We start from the raw sequence: 19,571 nt of genomic DNA on the forward strand, positions 1-19,571 counted from the left end.
TGCCAGCTCAGCACCCAGCAAGCCAGGCTCCCCAGCGGTGCGGCAGGCAGTGCAGCAGGTTGCCTGCCTCCCTGCTCATCTCCCCACCCCTCCCCTCCCCACTCCCGTGGTTCAGGCCGTTTGCCTCCCCCACCCCTTACCTCTTCACCGCAACTGCCCGCACTGCCGCCATCAGCTCAACGCTCAGCAGTGGCGCAGGCAGCTGCAGTGAAGTAGTAAGTGGTGGTGAGGTGAGCAGCCTGAACCGCAGGAGTGCTCGGGGGGCGGGGGCACGCCCCTGCACGATGACATCATGGAAGTGATGTCATCATGCAGGGCCTGGAGCACGCACACACTTTTCATGCATGCACAGGGACAAGGACACCACCTCCTGCCATGGGCGCCCCTAACCCATGCTATGCCACTGCTCCTGTGTGAGTAAAACATTCCACACAAGAAGACCAGGGTGGGCACGCTGGCAAGGATGGCAGCCGCCAGGGAGGAGGGTGGAGTGTTGGAGAAGGGGGTGGGGAGGGCCAGGAGTGAAAGGTAGGATCAGGAAGGCAGCGGGGAATCCCCATGGGGGGGGCGAATAGGAGAGGGCACCGGAGTGGGTGAAGGGGCTAGAGACGAAGGAGCCGATCAGGGAAGGAGAGCACAGATTGGGGAAGGCGGGGAGAAGGGAAGGGAAATAGAGTATAAAAGGAAGCGTCTCAATGAAGCTGAGGAGGAAGCGGTTAACGTGGCCTGGGAGGGAGGTGAGGCATGTGCAGCCGAGGGAGGGGAAGGACGCTGGTGCTGCAACCACCATCCCCTATACCCGTTCTGAGGCCGAGAGAGGCCATCCACCCCGCTGCGGTGTGGGGGAGGCAGAAGGCAAGGACACAAAGGAGCCACGGACCTGATGCAGAAGGCAGCCGAAGCGAGGGGGAGCCCACACGTGGGGAGAGCCCACACGCAGGGGGAGCCCACACATTTTGGCTTGTCATAACAATAGCAGCAACTTCTACCTGAAGCAGGTGATGAGGGGATGTTCCTTCCCCACAGGAGTAGAGACATGAATGGGTGGGCAGGCAACATGGAAGAGAGAAGTTCAAGCGGGTAGGTGACAGGGCTGCCAGGTCTCCTTACTGTCCTGGTGTGTGTGTGTGTGGGGGGGGGACCTGGTACTTATCTTTCCCATGTTATCACACGTGTAAAACATGTGCGCATTCCCGGCATGGCGCAATGACATCACTTCTGGGAGTGACGGCATCATGCAGGCCCTGAGAGTGCTCTGGGATTCGTGCTGGGCCGATTTGGGACCCAAACAGACTGCACCTTTCCCCCCCTGCACCAGCCTTGTGAGTGGTGGTAGGGGGAGGAGGCTGCAAGTGGGGGGTCCCTTGCCCCCATTGGGGGAATGGTAACTCTAGTAGGTGAGATGTTGGGTGGGGGAAAGAAAATGCAAGCAAAGAAGTGAACTTGGTATATTTTAAATCCATCCATCCTCTGGCCCTCGCCACAAGTTATGGCAGCAAAAGTTAAACAAATATTGTACAAATAGTTTCTGGTCTGGCCTGTTGCTGTTTCCTTGGGTCAACCCAGTTCTTATTTATTTATTTAGAATATTTCTCTGCTGCCTCTTCAGAGTCCAGCTCGAGGTGGCTTACAATTAAAAAACACAACGTTAAAAACACAAGCCATCACAACACAAGCCATTGCACATAAAGCAGCATGAAAACTACGCATAAAACAGAAGTGGGCCATTTTGGAAGGAGAAAGTTCTTTCTATCCGTTTCTCCTCCCTTCAGACTTCATAAACTTCTATCATGTCTCCCCTTAGTCATGTTTTTTTCCAAAGCAGAAAGAAAAGAAGCAAAGGAGGAAGGGATGGCCCAGCATTTCAGCTTTCCTCATACAGAGTGTATTCTAACCCTCTGCTTATTTTGATTGTCCTGTTTTCCACCTTTTCCAGATACCCTTTTTGACCTGGGGTGACCAGAATGGGCTTCCAAATGCAGCCACACCATAGATTCACATAAAGACAAATATTAGCTTTCACAGTTTTATTTTTAGTCCATTTCCTAATCAGCACAGAATTTGTCTTTTTCACAACCACCAATGAAAAAGGATAATACTGCCAAACACTGGCACCTGAATTTTCACACACAAACTATCAATCTTATTGAATGAGTAGAATTCCTACCTCTCTACTACACGCTATGGCTCTGGGTAACTATTCTCATCTCTCTTATGGCTGATTTCCTCTTAATGTGGGTGTTCAGCAGCAATGACTAAGCATGGGTAAGGGTGTGATGCACAGGACAAATGTGTCAAACTTTGACTCACCCAAGTGCATAAAACTGAAGTGGACCTACATCAAAGCTGAGATTATTTCAATAAGGATATTTTAAAAAATACTTATAAACATTCCATCCATTTTCCAAGAGTAAGCAAGACGTTCTTATAAGGAAAGCAAAGGACTGGTGACAGAAAAAGAGAAAAGACAAGATCAGTGTGTTTGTGCCAGCCTCTCTTTCATATGGAATTAATGGTGGTTTAATGGAGTATGAAAGGATGTTTTATTGGAAACAATGAGGAACAATTGTCTAGCTCACGTTTCATTTCACAGGTCATTATTGCATTAAGAAGTAAATCGACCAAGTCCGGTAAATAACAGTCTCTGTGTTGCTGAAAGCTTCAAACCAAAGCATCTTACTGCTCTTCCACTAATATCTCTGTCATCTTTAACCCTTGCAGAGAGGTGCTGCAGGCTAAACAATTACTGTCTTCACCCACCCCTGGCAGGTAAGAATCACTCATTTTACCTCACCTCCCTGCCTTTTCCAGCAAATCCCACAAGGCTGGGGGCGGGGGCGGGGGGGGGGTTGCGTTGTTGTATTGTTTATTAGCCAACCTAGCCAACTGTGCGTGTGGTGGCCTTGAAAAATATCACACATTTCAGCAACTGCTGCGGGCGTCTTTAAAGAGGCTGCTTCCGCTGCAAAATTAATTGTTGCAAAACACAGCATTTCTTCTGTGTAAAGCACTGCACACCAACACTCAGCAGCTGGCCTGGGTTATGGATATGCCTGGTAAATTTAGGGAAACTAATACAATTCTTCTTTAAAGTTGCACAGAGACATTGACAAAGACACAGGGCCTCCCTCTTCCCTGTAATATCTATGAACCTTGAAGAGCTGGATGTATTTTCAACACAAGATTTATACACAGCATTCCTGAGGATCATCTCTTGATTTCTAAAGGAAGGTTTTCAGAAGATTTCTGGAGCAGAAACGCCAACTAAATAAAAAACAGGGCTTTCTACCCACTGTTCTATTTCTCCCTAGGTACCTGAGATATAAAGACAGTCATTTTCAGTCATTGTAGAAACAGATTCTAAAATGTGGACCTTGTTCCTGCAGAACATTATACTAGCATTCAGTTGTTCCCAACCACACCCCCAAATGTTTTATTTATGAATCCTCCCTACCACATCCACTATTTGTCCCTCCCATCCTTCCTGATTACTTCCAGTCCCAAACTCCAAGTGAATCAGCCTGGTAAGTCAAAGCAGGCACTTGCAGTTAGCCTCTCCTATGGCTGCTTGTAAGGAGCAAAGCTTCTGTAAGGACAGAACTCTGTGTCTCTTGGAGGTAGGGGTCCCCTTTCCTCATGTGTAGCATCACACCACTTCTGGTTAAAAAAACAAAAACAGAACTGACATTGGGTAGCTCTAGGGATCACCAGAAACTCTATGGTTTTATCATAGAGTTTCTGTCAATTCCTAGAGCTGTCTATGTCACCAAGTTTTTTACCTGACATGTCTCTGCATTCAGCATCACAGTCTCCCCATATCTCCACCCACAACCCTCCCGCTGGTTGCCAAGACTGCCCTTCCCATGTTCAGATCAGCCTTTTGTCTGGAAGAAAGAACTCCACGATCATCTTATCTACATGCTTTGGACTGTATATTAATGAGACATGCATGCATTTCCAAACTTGACTAGCACTTCAGAGGTTTAGAGGTAGGCTGCTTTTAAAAGTGTCAGGTGCTCACCTGGAAAAAATGTAATATGAGAAAAAGCCTCAAGATGATGTTTGTATGCCTAGGGAATTGCCAACTATTTCTGTGGCCATGACTATCAGCTCCTGACAAATGCAGCCAATTCACTGCAAGATTCGAGTCCAGTAGCACCTTGAAGATAAATGAAATTTTCAGGTTATAAACTTTTGAGAGAGTCAAAGCTCTCTTCTTCAGCTATCTTGTTGGACTTCAAGGTGCTACTGGATTTGAATCTTACTGTTCTACTGAAGACCATCTGAAAGCCAGTTTGCAATATTCTTTCTCCATGTGACTGTGTGCTTGATAATAAAAAGTGGCCTGAACTTCTCACCCATGCTTCCATAGGACAAGGGAAGCAATTTCAGTTAGGAAAAATACTTCCCTTCCCCTTCCCAAGTGGACAGATTATCTTTCAGTGGTGTGACACTCTCCATTTGCTGGATCCAGTTTACTGCTGTGGTGACAGAAAGGAAAATGAAATTCCCGAGGCTCTGCAAAAATTGCCATTGATGCTTAGCCAAAGAGCACAATTGAATTGGACAAGGAATGTGTGTGATTAAGTGGAGAGGTGAGTGGGTGACCAACCAGGTAGCAGAGCCTTAGAGTCTTTCTTGCCCAAGACCCAACTGGTGGCATTTCTTGCAGCAAATGAACTGTGAGATTCAGTGCGAGGGGGGCAGACTGAACCATGAAGGCCTGTAGCTAAATGTAACTTATGGAGGAATTCCCTACTTTTTTCCCAAATCAGTAGACTAGATCTGGGGAAAGAGGGGGTGAGGGAAGCTGGCAGAACTCTTCCGTAACTTTAGTCCATTAAATCTAGTCACCCTCTGGAACAGCAGGCAACTATTCTCTGCCCTCTTCCATGCAGAGGGACCATGGCTCAGTGACAGGGCATCTGCTTGGCATGCAGAAGGTTCCAGGTTCAATCCCTGGCATCTCCAGCTAAAAGGACCAGGTCTTAGGTGATGTGAAAGGCCTGTGGATCTAGAGAGCCACTGCCAGTCTGAGCAGACAATACTGAGCATATGACCAAGACAGACCAAGAGTCTTATTCCATAGAAGGCAGCTTCAAGTCTTCATGCGACAGCCCTTTTCAGGTCTTTGAAGAGCATGATCAGCCTTCTCATCTCCAGGGTAAACATATCTAGATCCTTCCATCTTTCCCTATAGGACACGTTTTCCACCCGTTTCAACAGATCTGTTTCTTTCTTAAAGCATGCTTCCCGGATGTGTCATGGATCACAGGCCACTACTACTTAGAAGTTAAGCCCTGCAGAAAATCTCGTCATGGCACTGCCTGTTGGACGGCTTTCTTGATATTTGTTAATGGCTGTCTATCAAGCAATCTTAAAAAGCGCCACAAAACCTCAAAGCCCAGATACAAAGGATGCGCATCAAACACACAATAGACTTGACCTGGCTGTAAAAGGGCAACCTGGTGAAGAAGGGGCTGCTGGGGTGCTGCCACTGCCTTTGGATTTATAATCAGGTCAGAAAAGCAAGAGGAGGGGAAAGGAACATGTTTATGCCGAGACAGTGAATTAATCAGCCCTCTAAGCAGCTAGAGAGAGGGATCCTTAGAGAAATGCCTTTTACTGGGTGAGACATTAGACATTTTGTTTAAAGATTAGACATTTTGTTTAAAGATTAAAGTTCTCTTTGTGCTTAATCAGTTTCTAGGGCAGGATGGAAAACGGGATTAATTACAATCCTTTGCACTGAGCTCCCATACTGCCAGAGTCATAAACGATGCAACTTTCCAGCAAAATGGCCGCCATCAAGAGCAGCAGACTCAGGAGATGCTAATTGTAATTAAAGAGAGTGTTTGGAATGACAGCAGAGTCTTAATCGGGAAGAGAACAAGAGCCTCCCTGCATGCACTTTCAACACATGGCTGTATAACAAAATGCCTCTTTGGAAACAGGCTGTTTGCTTTCAATGGCTTGAGCTACCTTTGATGCTGGGGCGGGGGCGGGGGGGGGCTCACCTTTGCTTCTCAGTGGGATTCAAGAAAGGTCTTATTAGGTTAACTGTTTAGAAAGCCTCTCATTAAAGGATCTACGAGTAATTGCAGAAGGTGAATAAAATTATCCTGTCGTACCAAAAGAATAAACATGGCCCTGTCTTGCCTGTAATGCTCATCTAGGCTATGTTGAACCAAAGTCATTTGCCCTGAAATAACGTTCACAGTGGGCGAAAGTGCCTCGGGCACGGACGGAGCATCCTCTTCTTGCAATCCTGTCATCTGTCCAGAACACAGAAATAATCTTCTTGCCCCACATTTCTATTCTGCCCTCCCCGTGGGCGGGGTCAGGGCAGATATTAGTAAGGTTTAATATCTTCCTGTCCACAGTTCTTTATGGAAGATTTGTGCAAATTGCCCTTCCACAAAAGAATTTTCCCATGCAATAATAGGGAAACAGAGTCGATTGTTCATATTCTGCTTCGATGTGAGTTTTACATCCTGATATGGGAAGCCTAATTAACCCTATTTTGCATAACAGGTATAGCCTTCCAGTAGTGAGGTTTGTTCCCCTCCTTTAATCGGATTAGTGCCCCCATATTATCATGTCAGTAGTGAGATTTCTTTGGATTGCTATGGGAATTAAGGACTATAATATTTAAGCTCTGGAGAGATGATTGATTTTGGATTGTATTTTGTATATTCAAATATTGATTTTTGTCTGACTTTGTTTTATGCCAATGAAGGGACTGACTGACTGGCCTACCAAAGCAGGTTTGCTCACCCAAACCAACAATCCAACAGACTATATTTAAGTCTCTCTCACTCTCTCACTAAGGGTGTTAGCAAATTTTTTGGCACCATTGTAAAATTGTTTCATGCAACTTACCAACATCCAAGCACAGCTGTTCCCACTCTGCCTCTGACTTCGGGAAGATAGACACAGGTGGGTTCAACTCAAGGGCGCTGCCATCCAAATCTTTGAAAAGGGCTTTTCTTGAACCCTCACATACTCTGTCAACACACGAACTGACTCTTGACTCATTTTCTCTGCCAGAGAAGGGAGGAAACGTCAAAAGAAACCATCCTGAACTCAAATCTAGGGAGCTTTTCTATTATTGACATGTTAACCAAACAACAGATATGGCAGTTATGTAAATTAAGCAACAGATATGGCAGTTATGTAAATCAAGCAACAGGTAACATGGCAGTGATACAGCTATACATGGATTTGGTTCGGATATCACATGAAATCATGGTTAGGGTGATCATTCAAACATAGACCACTCCACTAGTTAAACTAGAATCTGAAACCATAGTTTGAAGTTCTAGATTAATCCGTTTGTCTCAACTATGGTTTTGTGTGATGTATGAACGTTTATATTTCTGCTTGTTCCCAGCTTGTCCTCCATTACCACAATCCAGCCTGCATTATTAGCCAGATCTCTGCAAAGGAGCCTGGGAAAGATCAAAGGAGATGACCACCCAAGAGCCAAATCTTGTTTTCACAACTTAGTCATAGAAGAAACCAAAGTTTCATATGATTTATGAACCAAGCCACTGACTCTACAAATGGATGCTAACATCGACTGCTCTGAGTGGTAAACTGAATCTCAGCAGCCTTTTCTTCCTAGCTTTGGACGTTCACCAGAAAGTGCACCAAGTTCATGAAAAAAGCTTTTGATTTGGAAAAATATTTGAAACGAACAATGAACCTTTAAATGAAGCAGAGGTAATTCACATGTTCATATATTATTTCAGACCCAGAATAATCTAAACACGCACGAGCCACAGTTTTTAGTAAGGCTCTTTTTGGGCAATATCTGAAGTGAGGGCTCACTGTTTGAACCTTCTCCTTGGTTCTCTTTGCACTAGGAATGTGCATAATGGAAAAAACAAACCAAAATTACACAGAGAACTTGCTGGTTGAGCTTGTTAAAGCAGCTTCTGGAATGCTGAACCAAATCCGGGAATCTAAATTGAAATGAGTGCCCCCATCAAAAAGTTTGTGTGTTTCGCTTCAGTTCATGCCTTCCAGCAGCAAGGAGGCGCAGGGCTCACTTGTTTTCCTGAACAGCGCAAATCATTTCCCAAAGGGAGAGAGACCTTATGTTGTTAATTAACTCTGTTGGCAGGAAGGGGGAATGAGACTGTTGCATGCGGTGTGAGTGCAGTTCCCCACCTCCCACTCAGTAACTACCCAGGAAATGGGTCTTCCTCCCTGCCAATCCAATCCTCTTCTCCCTCCAATCAGCTTTGGAAACATTTGGAAGGGAGACTTTATTCATAGGCTGCAATTCGAAAGACAAGTCCCTGAGAGTAAGCGCTGTTGAATAACATGGGACTTACACCTGAGTAGATCTCGTTAGAATTGCTTCCACAGTTTTTCAGGATGCTCTCTTCCTCTGAGTAAATTAGCAAAACATGTACCACTCCTCTCTTTGAAAACAATCCTGCCTGCCTCCACAGCAAAAGGAAAACTGAGCTCTCCGGGGGGGGGGGTGGTCAGCCAATCATTCTATCTGCTTGTCTGCCTGCACTTGGGTAATGGAGAAGTTTAGCAGTGTGAATGCCCCATTTTTCAGTGGAATGCTGAGCATCCTTCATTGTGGGAACAAAGCACAAGGAAGCATGAAACGAACAGGCAACAGCAGAATGCAAAAATGATGTTATTGGCCCTATAGAAAAGGGGAGCATGATGCAGGTGAAAACAGCTGCCCCAGAGCTTCATTTCTTCACCCACTCCTTGAAAAGAACAATGTAGGTTTGCGCATGTGTGACCAACATGCATGAATCAGACCAAAATAGAAAAAAACAAATGGATCAGTTCTGAGGCATCACCGGTCCAGCCAGAACAAACTAGTAATGGAATGAAATGATTCTGCACTCCCCAGATCTGAAACTGAAATGGAAATTTTCTTGGTGCATACTCCTGTCTGCCACACACACAGTTTACTTTGCTTGGGTCTCAGTTCTACCAGAACTTGGTACCACCCTTGAGGTAGAAACCCAAACTCTGCTTCATACACAGCAGTCAATCCAAATGGTATCATCTACACTGCAAATTTAATCCAGCTTCAAGTTTGTTTCACTGGCATGACTCCTAAAAACATGGAACCCTGGAATCAGTAGCTTTGTTTAAAGGGCTGGAGATTCTCTAACAGAGAAATATTAGAAACCTGCATAAAAATACAATGCCCAAGTTTCTTGGGGGAAGGGGAAGGCTGGGAAAGCCATAAAAGTGTAACCAGTTTCATGTGCATTTAAACAGGTGGTGTGGCTAAGAGGTTTAAGCTTTATGGAAAGATATGCTGTGGAGTTTAAATAAGGAATTGCAATTGCAAAGAAGCAGCATATCCTATTTACCTGAAAGGAAAACTAGAGTTTTTTTCCACGTATGCCACCAAGAAAAAAAAGGGCCATCTTAAATTCACATACAACTTACAGTTATGTACAGTAATTTAAAACAATCTTTTGTGTATAATCTTTTTTAAGGGGTATTCATCTTATATTCAAAGTAATCTTCCCTTTGGGTAAATACAGTAGTTATATCTAGCAAAGTCCTTTTACCGAGTGTGCGATGGATAAAAGTGGAACATATTCTGTTCACTGACATGGAGCATCCTAGTCCTCTCTGATGTGACCACATGCAGGACGCCTCTGTTATCAGGATTGGTCATGATGCAGATATCTCTGTCATCACTATAGCAAGTCTTCCTAAAGCCAGCAAAGGTGACATCTGACAACGATAAAGAACAAACAAGGTTGAGTAGCGTGTGGTCCAGATACACAACACAGGAAAGGGTTAGCAGCTGCATCCTCTAAAGGCTTAACTATCTGAGACACCCAACACATGCTGGATTACGGGTGCCAGACTGGACTCGCAGTCAGAGGTGCATTGGGGGAACTCACCTTACAAAGGGCTCATTCACTCAGCGTAGGAAGGACATCACGTGAAGCCAAAGAAAATGAGCAAAACGTACCCCCCCACACACACACACACTATGAAAGTGAGGTGGGATGGGAACCAGGCGTTGCTCCTTCTCCCCTGCTGTGCCGCCCCCTCAGCGCAAAGCGAATGAGCATTTTTTAAGGTTAGTTCACCTGATGCACATTTGACTTCGAGTCCAGTGGCACACCTGTGACCTGGCATGTTGAGTGTGTTGTGTAGCTTGCTCTAAAGCACAGCAAGTTATTAGACTAATTACGTTTGTGCTATTTGCTACACAGCTATCTCTTTGGGAAGTGCCACTAATTTTGTCCATTTCAGGGATTGTCTGAGGACTATTCAAGAGTTAAATAAAAAGTTAAACAAAAGTAGCATTTCTTCTTGAAGATCAACTTTTCAGTTTGTGAAGACGGGGCACCCACCTTGCAATTTCATGATTCCCAGCACTGCCGAATAATTTTGTATTTTATGCCACGGATTATCAGGCCAGCAACGGGATTCAGAGGTAAAAGAAGGCCACAGAATCCCAACACGACCCTTCCAAGGACTACGTGGAGCGCGATCTCTCGTGGTCAGGTGAGCGGAAAGGGGATGGATTCGGTCCTTGACACAATCAAAAGAAAAGCTGGTGGCCAAAAGGACTGAGTTCCTAAATTCAACGTACTGCTTTTCTAAGTGACAGCGCAGCTCAGTAGATGGGCAGTACAGAACTGGGAGAAGGCCGACATTGTTGTCTACCAATATCATATTCTCTACCACTACGTTTCCTTCGAGATGAAATAGGACTCCATAGTCGTAGTTCTTGAAGGATATGAAGCCTGCGATTTTGGTGCAGTTTGGAAAGCCGTCTCCTCTGTACAAATGAACCCCATGAAGACTTGAATGAGCTACATTACCACTGCAAAGCTCCCCCGCTAAGAAGCATTCCTGCCCTCTGATATGGAAAGCTATCCGTTCTGATCCTGCCACAACATTATTGTGCAAGCGGACATTATCTGCCCCGTTGGTTTTGATGCCAGCCACCCAGTAAGACACGCTCTGCGGCTGTTGGCTCAGAATGATCAGATTCCTCACAAGAGAAGAGTCTTGGCCTTCCAAATGTATGCCATGCCCAGCCGTGCTGAATACGACATTATCTTGTAGTAAGAGCCCACTGCTTGCCACTGCCCGGATGCCAGCCCCACAGCTCTGGTGAATGCTGGAGGAGATGATAAAGGAATCAGGGGATGCGCTCCTGATGTCAACTGAAGGGAACTGTGAGGATCCGAAGCTTAGAATCTCAACATTGGAAAGCTGGAGCATGCCTGAAAAGGAGAAGAATAAAAAACCTAGGAGGCCAGTTTCTCTTTTGGAATCCTTTTTTTAAAAAAGAATTTTATTTAAAAGAAATAGACAATAGAAAGTTCATAAAAAAGCTTTGATAGTATACAAAGCAGTAGATTTTCAAAAAAAGAAGCATATACAAGATACATAACCACACAACTAAATTACAAAATACTCCTCCCTCTCCCTCTCCTTAATTACTTGTACCCAAAATTTTAAACTTAATATTCTATATTCAATCTTATACTTTGCGTTTTATATTCAACATTTTTGAAATCTTAATTTTTTAATTAATTTATGTCCATATTAACTATTCTTGGTTTTTCTTAATTTCCAACTACATGATCAAAAAAATCTCTTCATTTCCCCTAACATTCCAGTGTTAGTCTTTTATGCATATAAGAAGTGAGTGTAGCCATAGATGCCTATTCATGCAGTTTATTCATGCGTTCATTCACATCTGGACAAAATTCTGCCTTCCATTTTGCTGCATAGACAACTCTCGCGGCTGTCACCATATACTTGAAAAGTTCACCATGTACTTTTCTAATATTACTTGGTAAAATGTTTAATAGCATATGTTTAGGATTCAGCTCAAAGCGAATCTTTTGGATCTCTTCATGTATTTTTATCCAATATCTTTTTGCCTTTTTGCACATCCACCATATATGATAAAACATTGCATCCACGCATCGACATTTCCAGCATTGTTTGTCCACTATAGCCCTTATTGGTTCTTGCAATCTCTTCAGGGGTAATATACCATCTGAAGAACATTTTGTCCCAATTCTCTCTTAACAATTGACAGTCTGTACATTTGATTTCTTTGGTCCATAAATTTTCCCACTGACTCGTAGAAACACTTTTGGAACCCTTGCCTCCTTAAGAAAGTACAACAGTGCTCCCTTGCTGTTATTTAAAGCAAGGGCCCCCAATCTTTTTGAATCTGTGGGCACCACTGGAATTCTGACACAGGGTGGTGGCCACAACCTCAAAATGGCTGCCACAGGAGCCAAGGCCAACCACAAGGTATCAGGGAGTGAGATTATGCATAATTCTAGTAGTAAATCTTCATTTCAGGTAAGCACCATTTAGCAGACTGCCTTTAAAATGAGCGTATTGTTTTAAAGGGTTTTTTCCCCATATATACAGCTTGCCTTCAGTCAAGCAGTGAAGGTCCTTCTGCAGTGGTGGCAGCTGCTGCCAAAGCAATGTTTTTAAAAATCTTCTTAACTAATCAGAAGACCTCCAGGACAAAAGCCCAATCTGGCCTCACCCACTTTCTAAAAAATACTTGGCGGGTGCCAGGAAAAGTGTCGGAGGGTTCCATGTTGAGGACCCCTGATTTAGAGGGTTAGGAGGAGAGAGAGGCATATATAGCATGCTAGACCATTTTGCTCTGAACTCAGGGCCATTTCTCTGTCCAGGGGACCAACCAACATTCTGAGGGCCAAAATACACAGTATATTTGATCACCCTTCACTGCACGAGCCATCCCACAATGGGACAAATAATGCCCCCATAGCCTTTTGGCTCAAGAAAACAATGTCAGGAAATCTGGAGCCCCACCCCTGATGCCACCCCCCCCCCCCAAATCTGGCCGGTGTCACTGGGGTAAGCTCTCTATAGCTGCGAGTTGGGTTACAAATCTCAGCTTGCCCTCTATGTCTGGCAGAGCACATCCATCTTCCTTTCCCTCTTTTTCTTGTAAGCATGGCAATGTATTCACACATAGGCAAAGCTGGAGTTCTTGGCCCTTAGGCCAAAAAGAAGCTCTGAAGGCCATTGGGTTGGAAGTGTACAGAGTGAGAAAAGGTGTGCAACTGCCATCAACAGCACATGCACTATGCTCTATGTGATATTTGGAAATGTATTTATTTATTTAGGAAGTTGCCGTACCAATTTTCTGGAGAATTGCTTGAGGCAATTCACAGGTAAAAACAATATCTTAAAACCATAAAACCACAACATAAAGTATTAGTATTAAAAACAAGCCATTGGTATAAAAACAGCATAAAATGAACCCCTGAACCACTTGGAAGGCCCATAAAACAGATTAGAAACAGATTGTTAAAAACTAAAAAAGATAAAAAACCCTTAGTTACAAGTTAAAAAGCTGTTTAAAAAAACAATGTTTTGGCCTGGTGCCTGGCCAGGCAAACTCAAGGGGAAGGTGAGAACTAAAGGTGAGATCCCACCACTGCAACCCGCCCCCCCCTCTTTAGTCATCACCTCCCCCTTGTTTCTGCTGGAGAGGGCACAGCCAGCAGGGCTTCCAGGGTAGACCTTTACTGGCAGGCTAGGGAATATGGGAGAAGGTGGAAATTTTAAAAATGAAACAGTAAAGAATTGCTATTGTACCTCTTCTTCCTTGAAAACAAGACAGAGTCATTCGGATAGCCAAAATCAAAGAACCAATTCCAATAAGCGGAATTTCAGAATCATCCCTAGTATTTGAATACCTGTAAATTCAGTCCCACTGGCATTTCTGAAGCTTCCCACCAAAAGCCGCCCATTGCAGTTGTTGTCGGACTTGATTTGTATATTCCGTGTTAGGAGCCCAATTTCTGCAGCTAGAGAAATCCTTTGCCCATCTTCTAAGCTTTGGGAATGTCCTGAGCATGCCGAAAACAGAACACAAAAACCATCACAGCAAATGCTCATCACTTTATCAGGGGCCCCAACCTTTTTGAGCATGGTGTTCTGACACAGGGTGAATGATGGTGGTGGGTGAAACCACAAAACAGCTACCACAGGAGGAGTCGCCAACCACAAAATTGCTGCCATAGGAGGCAGAGCCAACCACAAAATGCCAAGCAGTGAATTTATGCATAACTCTCATTCTAACTCTTCAACCTTTCAGGCAGAAGCTCTCTGTGACAGGATACCTTTTAATCTGCACAGCCAATCGGAAATTCTGCCAGGCAAAAGCCTCACCCAGCCCTGCCCACTTTCTAAAAACATTTGGTGGGCACCAAGAAAGGTATTGGTGGGAACTGTGACACCCACAGGTGCCACACTGCGGACCCCTGCTTTAGAGTATCCAAACTGAGAACTTCAACAAGTCTCCCTTTATAAAATAGGGTGAAGTTGGTCAATTTCTCCTTGGGTTCTTTTCTTTGACCACCAATAAGCTGAAAGTTTGCCTGTTTACCAATGAACTAGATGTGCATATATCACTCCGAATTTTCTAAGAACTGAAGCAAGATTTCTATTGTCTTCATATAACTTCACAGAAGAAATTCTTGTACTGATCACTTCCCGAACAGAGACTTCCCAAAACAACTTAGGGTCAAACTTTTCAGGGGCAGGAAACATTAATACTGTCTGTTAGTTATCAAATTCTTGTTTATATTACTCTGGATATGGAAAACTCAATGAACTCTGCCTGTAGCAAGTGCCACAGGGCAACTCTGTGGGTTAGATTACTGGAAACAAATACACCTTCACTTCTTCTGGCTTGTGCAAGACCTCTTTTTACACGGATCTAAGCCTTATGCACCTGAACAGCAATGAGAAAAACCAATGCAGTTCAGTTTGAAATATTTCAGGTTTTTCAAAAGTTTTGAAGGATTGAAGGGAGGAGATGCTTTTTTATAGAAATGTTCAAAGCTCAGAGTGACATAAAATAAAGAAGCTCTTCCACCATCACTCATGTGCTAAGTTTTACATGCACACACCCTTTCTTATGTTTTCTCAACTGAGTAGAGATGGGCACAAACCGGGAAAAAAACGAACCTTGCGGTTCATGGTTCATTGCATTTCACAAATCACAAACCATGAACTTTCACAAACCAGCCCCAGTTTGAGAACCAGTTTGATTGGTTCGTGAAAATGTAACATTCAGGTCAGCAAAATATCACTTCTGGGTCAGCAGAAGGTCTGCAGGAAATCCATTCCCTGGTGCCTAGGAAACTGATAGATCAGTGCCAGGCTGTTTGCAGTGATGAACCAAAAAAATGAACCAAATGAACTAGCCTAGAGTTCGTGGCAGTTCATCAGAAATGGGCTCTGATGAACCGCTGGTTCGCGAACTACGAACCAGCCTGGTTCATGCCAAACTTTGGTTCGTATTTTGGTTCATGCCCATCTCTACAACTGAGGGTTATGGAAGAGAGAGGGGAAGTATGAGAGACTGAAGAAAATGAGAGCTTTTTCTAAGTCTCCAATTCTTCCTGTAGGTCATCGGACTAAGATTCTATTCTCTTATTATCTGGGAAATATCATTTTATCATTTATGCTGGACGTGCAACAAAGCTAAAAAAAAATTGGATACAAATACACTCAATTATTGAGAAGATTTTAAAGACTAAGGGTCGTGCTACAAGTGACGAATGACACTTGCCTAGCAAGTGAACAGACTGACATGTATTTCTCCCTGTTCACTTGCCATTCACTTGCGCTCCATTTGATCAAGTGCAGAGCAAGTGAATGGCAAGTGAATAGGGAGGAATACACGTGAGTCTGTTCACTTGCCAGTCAAGTGTCATTCGTCACTTGTAGCGTGACCCTAATATACAAATTAAACCGGAGGCTTTCTTGTTGGGACTAATGGACAAAGTTAGAAGTTACTCATGGTACACTCTTTTTGTTTATGACAACGGCAACTGTTATATGCTCAAAAATGGCAAGCTACAATATTACCTACAACAGAGGAATGGCTGGATAAGATGATGGAGTATGCATAGAGGGCTAAACTTGCATTTTTGATTAGGGAAAAATCACTGGATAAATATATTGTTATCTGGAACCCCTTACAAACTTTTTGTGGGAAACAGAGAGAAATGAACTGATGGTTTGTGCTTTTGAAGATTAGGAGGTGGAGTAAAATATATTAGAAGAAAAGAAGATATAGTCATTTAGGGTTGATTTGAAGTTATAACATTGATTGTAAGGTTAAATTTGGAGTTAGGGTATAATATTTAATACATATATATCTTTTCACAGGTAAAATTGGTACTTATTCCTATTTTTTTTTATTCTTTCTTTTTGCATTTCTTGTTCTTATATTTTTTTTCTCTTTCAGCTATGTGTTTTTTTCTTTGTTTTCTTTTTATTAATTGGTTTAAAAATAAATAAAAATAATTTTTAAATGAGGAAAATGTCAGTGTATACTACCAAAGAAAAACAGTTAAATATGTCAGGGCTTCTGAGAAAACAACAGCCATAGCTAGCATTTGGAAGTCTCTAAGGAGGCTGGTGCAGATACAAAGGCCAAGATGGCCAATGGCATACCAAGATGTCTGTAGAGAAGACGTTCACGGATCCTAATGCTGTGATTGTTTACTTCTTCCAAAATGGCTGTTTCAGCTTGGTGGGCTTCATAAGAAGAGGAGCTGATGACAATACTGTCACCACGATGCCAGTCCAACGGGTCTTGTACCAAAAGCCTGTAAACCACAAAAAGCAAAGTTCCCCCGACACTGTTTATTTTTTAAAAAAATCACAAAAAGATATGCTACGGGGAAAACAATTATTTGAGACCACACTGAAAATATAAGCTTATAGTAATATCAATCCACCAGTCTCTATCTAATCTGCTTGCAAGGTGGGTTCAATTCTGCCCTCAGCTGCAAAAAAAAAAAAAAAAGTGGCACAATAATACTAGGTGGTGCCAGCTGTGATTGGTGGTGGCATGTTGTACACATGGTGCTTCTATGAACTATTGATGGATCCAACCATTCTCCAAGGAGTCTTCCTACAATCAAAGGAGACTTCCTCCAACTTAAGGGGCTCTTCCAATAGAAGGAAGAACCATTTAAATTGGAGGAAGCCTACTTAGGCTGGAGCATAGCTTCAAACTTTGTTTAGCAGAGTGGTCGGATATGGGTAGGGTCCACACTGCTGTGTTTATGCCGTTTTCTCAGTCACAGTATCTTTTAAGTTCTTGCTAAGTTCTCAGTTTGCACATTCACCTAATTCTATTCTGGTTATAAACCAATCAGGGATACAGTCCTCCAGGAAGTTATCCAAGTTCCCATTCACTTTATGGTGGCTTGCACAGAAAAAGTTCACAGAGGACTATAACTCAAATGGCTCTTCCATCATGGTGACCTCTAGGAGTTTTCAGTTGGAAGATGTATTCTCAACTGCCCCCAGTACACAAGAGTGAACTAGGACATTAAAACAGCTCTAGTACAAGTTGAGCGAAGTGGGACCCACAGGGTCTGATTGGCTTGAACCTTGGCTTCAGTGGTGAAGACAACTAGTAGGCTTGCCTGGCCTCCCATTGGCAAGCCTTGTTACCTGTCACTGCTCAAAGTAAAAGTGGATAAAAAATAAAATAAAAAACAGCAATGTCACTAACCAAGAAGTGACAAAGGATAGCTCTAGGAATCAGTGGAGAGTAACCACAGAGCTATCTAGAGTGATTCCTAGAGCTACCCTTTGTTGTGCCCTGAAGAGATGTAGTGATGTTAGTGATGTCATCATCAACATCAGATGCATGCCCCTTTATCCCCTCCCCCCAGCCTTCTGCCTAACAATTAATGTTGGTTCAACACAGGTGGACCTATACCTTTTGTCTTTGTCATTACAGCCTGCGTCTGATTGTCCCAGTTTGCTCCCAACTGCCAGCATCTCTACAGGGCAGCAGTCCAAGATCTTTCCAAGTAAGCTAAAGGAAGAGTCAGCCCCTGATAAACCGTCTTTCTTCCTTTGAAGTATCATTTGATTCTTCTCAACTGATGTGTATGGGCAGGATCATGTGTGATCTTTTCTCATAATAATTAACTTTAAAAAAACTAGACTGCAACTGTCAGAGTACTTGTTAAAGGAAAACGAATCTTTAAAAAGGAGGTCTCATAAGAGTTGAGATCTTATGGAAATGATTGATATTTAAATTCAGATGGCTACATCACGGCTTTGATGTCTAATAACCTCAGAATACGGATGTCAGAATGTTTGTGTGTCACTCTACAAACTTGCGTAGTTTTCAGTACAATCACAACTGATGATGGGCACTCTCGAAAAGTGGGTTGGATCCCATGACCTGCTGATGCAATGACTGTGGATCTTTCGTCATCTGCATTGACGAAGGAAGCAGCAAAGGCACTTTCACACCCTTCCTCCTTCCCACTGTAGCCACTTGACTCACGTGACTATCCATACAGCTCTTGCAACCCTAGGAAGAAATCTTCCTAGAGTCAGAAAGGACTGCTGTGGGGCAGGGGGACATAGGAAAGGTCAGCAGCATCCAGCTCACTACTTGAAAAGATCTTAAAGAGCAATATTTAAAACCTTCATAACTAAAACCTTACCTTTCGTTTCCAGGGGCAACATCATTTCCCAGACGCGTCCAAGAATTCCTGGCATAAGCACTATGCATCTGCAGCTTCCCATAAACACCTTGATGAAAGAAGAATCACAAGAGACCATGGGCATGATCCAAAGACCTTCTTTTGGCCCCGCACGCTCATCAAGGCTTCTCATGCACACCGCCTGAACACATCAAATGATGTTTGCAAATTGACCCAACATTTCATAACAGCTTGTTGTAAAGAAGGGATAAACTTGAATGAATGCTGAGCTGGGCATGTAATTCTCTGTATCCTATTCATGTTTTGTCCTACATAAAATGCCTAACTAGGTCCATGTAAGTCATTCTGCCCCACATAAAATCCCTAACTAGGTCCATGTTAACCGTGCAACAAGGAAATGTGTCTAGGAATAGCAGAGAATTCTGCCAAAGACTTGTGGTGGAAAAAACATGTCATACAAGAACTCTTGGAAGATTTCTTATTATGGAGTAGCATTTTTCTAAGGCTTCTTTTCCTACTCTGAGAATGTAGAATATGGTGCCCATACCAATAGTTCCAGGAGCAACACCTATTCCATCCAGTCGATCACAGTAAACCCTCTCAGATGCCCGAAGGAGAATTTGTATCTTTGCTCTCCTTTCTAATGGATTTTGTAATGTACCTTGGGAGAAAATATGATGGGAGACAGAAAGTTCAGTAAATACACACAACGAAGTTAAAACTAAGCACTTACGTGGTTCTCTCCATTAATGCCAAGCAAACAAATGAACTTTCTGTCCAGTTCTGTATTCAAAGACTGGCTTGTAGCATTCACTGCTACAGGATGTGGTAACAGCCTCTTATTTAGTTGGCTTGTAAAGGGGATTAGGCAAGTTCATCAAGGACTGGTCTACCAATGGCATTTAGCCACAAGGACCAAATAGAACCTCCACATGCAGAGGCAGCCTCCCTCTGAAAACCATAGTCCAGTTGCATGCCTTGCCTTTCAAGAGCATCTGACTGGAACAGGGTCTTCAAAGAGACAGACCATTGGTCTGATCCAGCGTG

General features: G+C 43.4%; 1 protein-coding gene across 1 annotated transcript in view; it reads right to left on the reverse strand.

The window, feature by feature from the left end:
- The window catches only part of PKHD1 (PKHD1 ciliary IPT domain containing fibrocystin/polyductin), a 334,621-nt gene that overhangs the window by 59,442 nt on the left and 255,608 nt on the right, over window positions 1-19,571 (reverse strand). Inside the window, exons 48-54 of the mRNA XM_054970556.1 lie at window positions 19,072-19,185; window positions 18,525-18,612; window positions 16,501-16,655; window positions 13,728-13,880; window positions 10,365-11,246; window positions 9,564-9,732; window positions 6,883-7,043 (exon numbers count right to left, since the gene is read on the reverse strand). Of these exons, the coding sequence (XP_054826531.1) occupies window positions 6,883-7,043; window positions 9,564-9,732; window positions 10,365-11,246; window positions 13,728-13,880; window positions 16,501-16,655; window positions 18,525-18,612; window positions 19,072-19,185 (1,722 nt within the window). The remainder of the gene's footprint in view (window positions 1-6,882; window positions 7,044-9,563; window positions 9,733-10,364; window positions 11,247-13,727; window positions 13,881-16,500; window positions 16,656-18,524; window positions 18,613-19,071; window positions 19,186-19,571) is intronic.

Source organism: Eublepharis macularius, chromosome 1, assembly GCF_028583425.1.
Source record: "Eublepharis macularius isolate TG4126 chromosome 1, MPM_Emac_v1.0, whole genome shotgun sequence".
Classification (NCBI taxonomy): domain Eukaryota; kingdom Metazoa; phylum Chordata; class Lepidosauria; order Squamata; family Eublepharidae; genus Eublepharis; species Eublepharis macularius.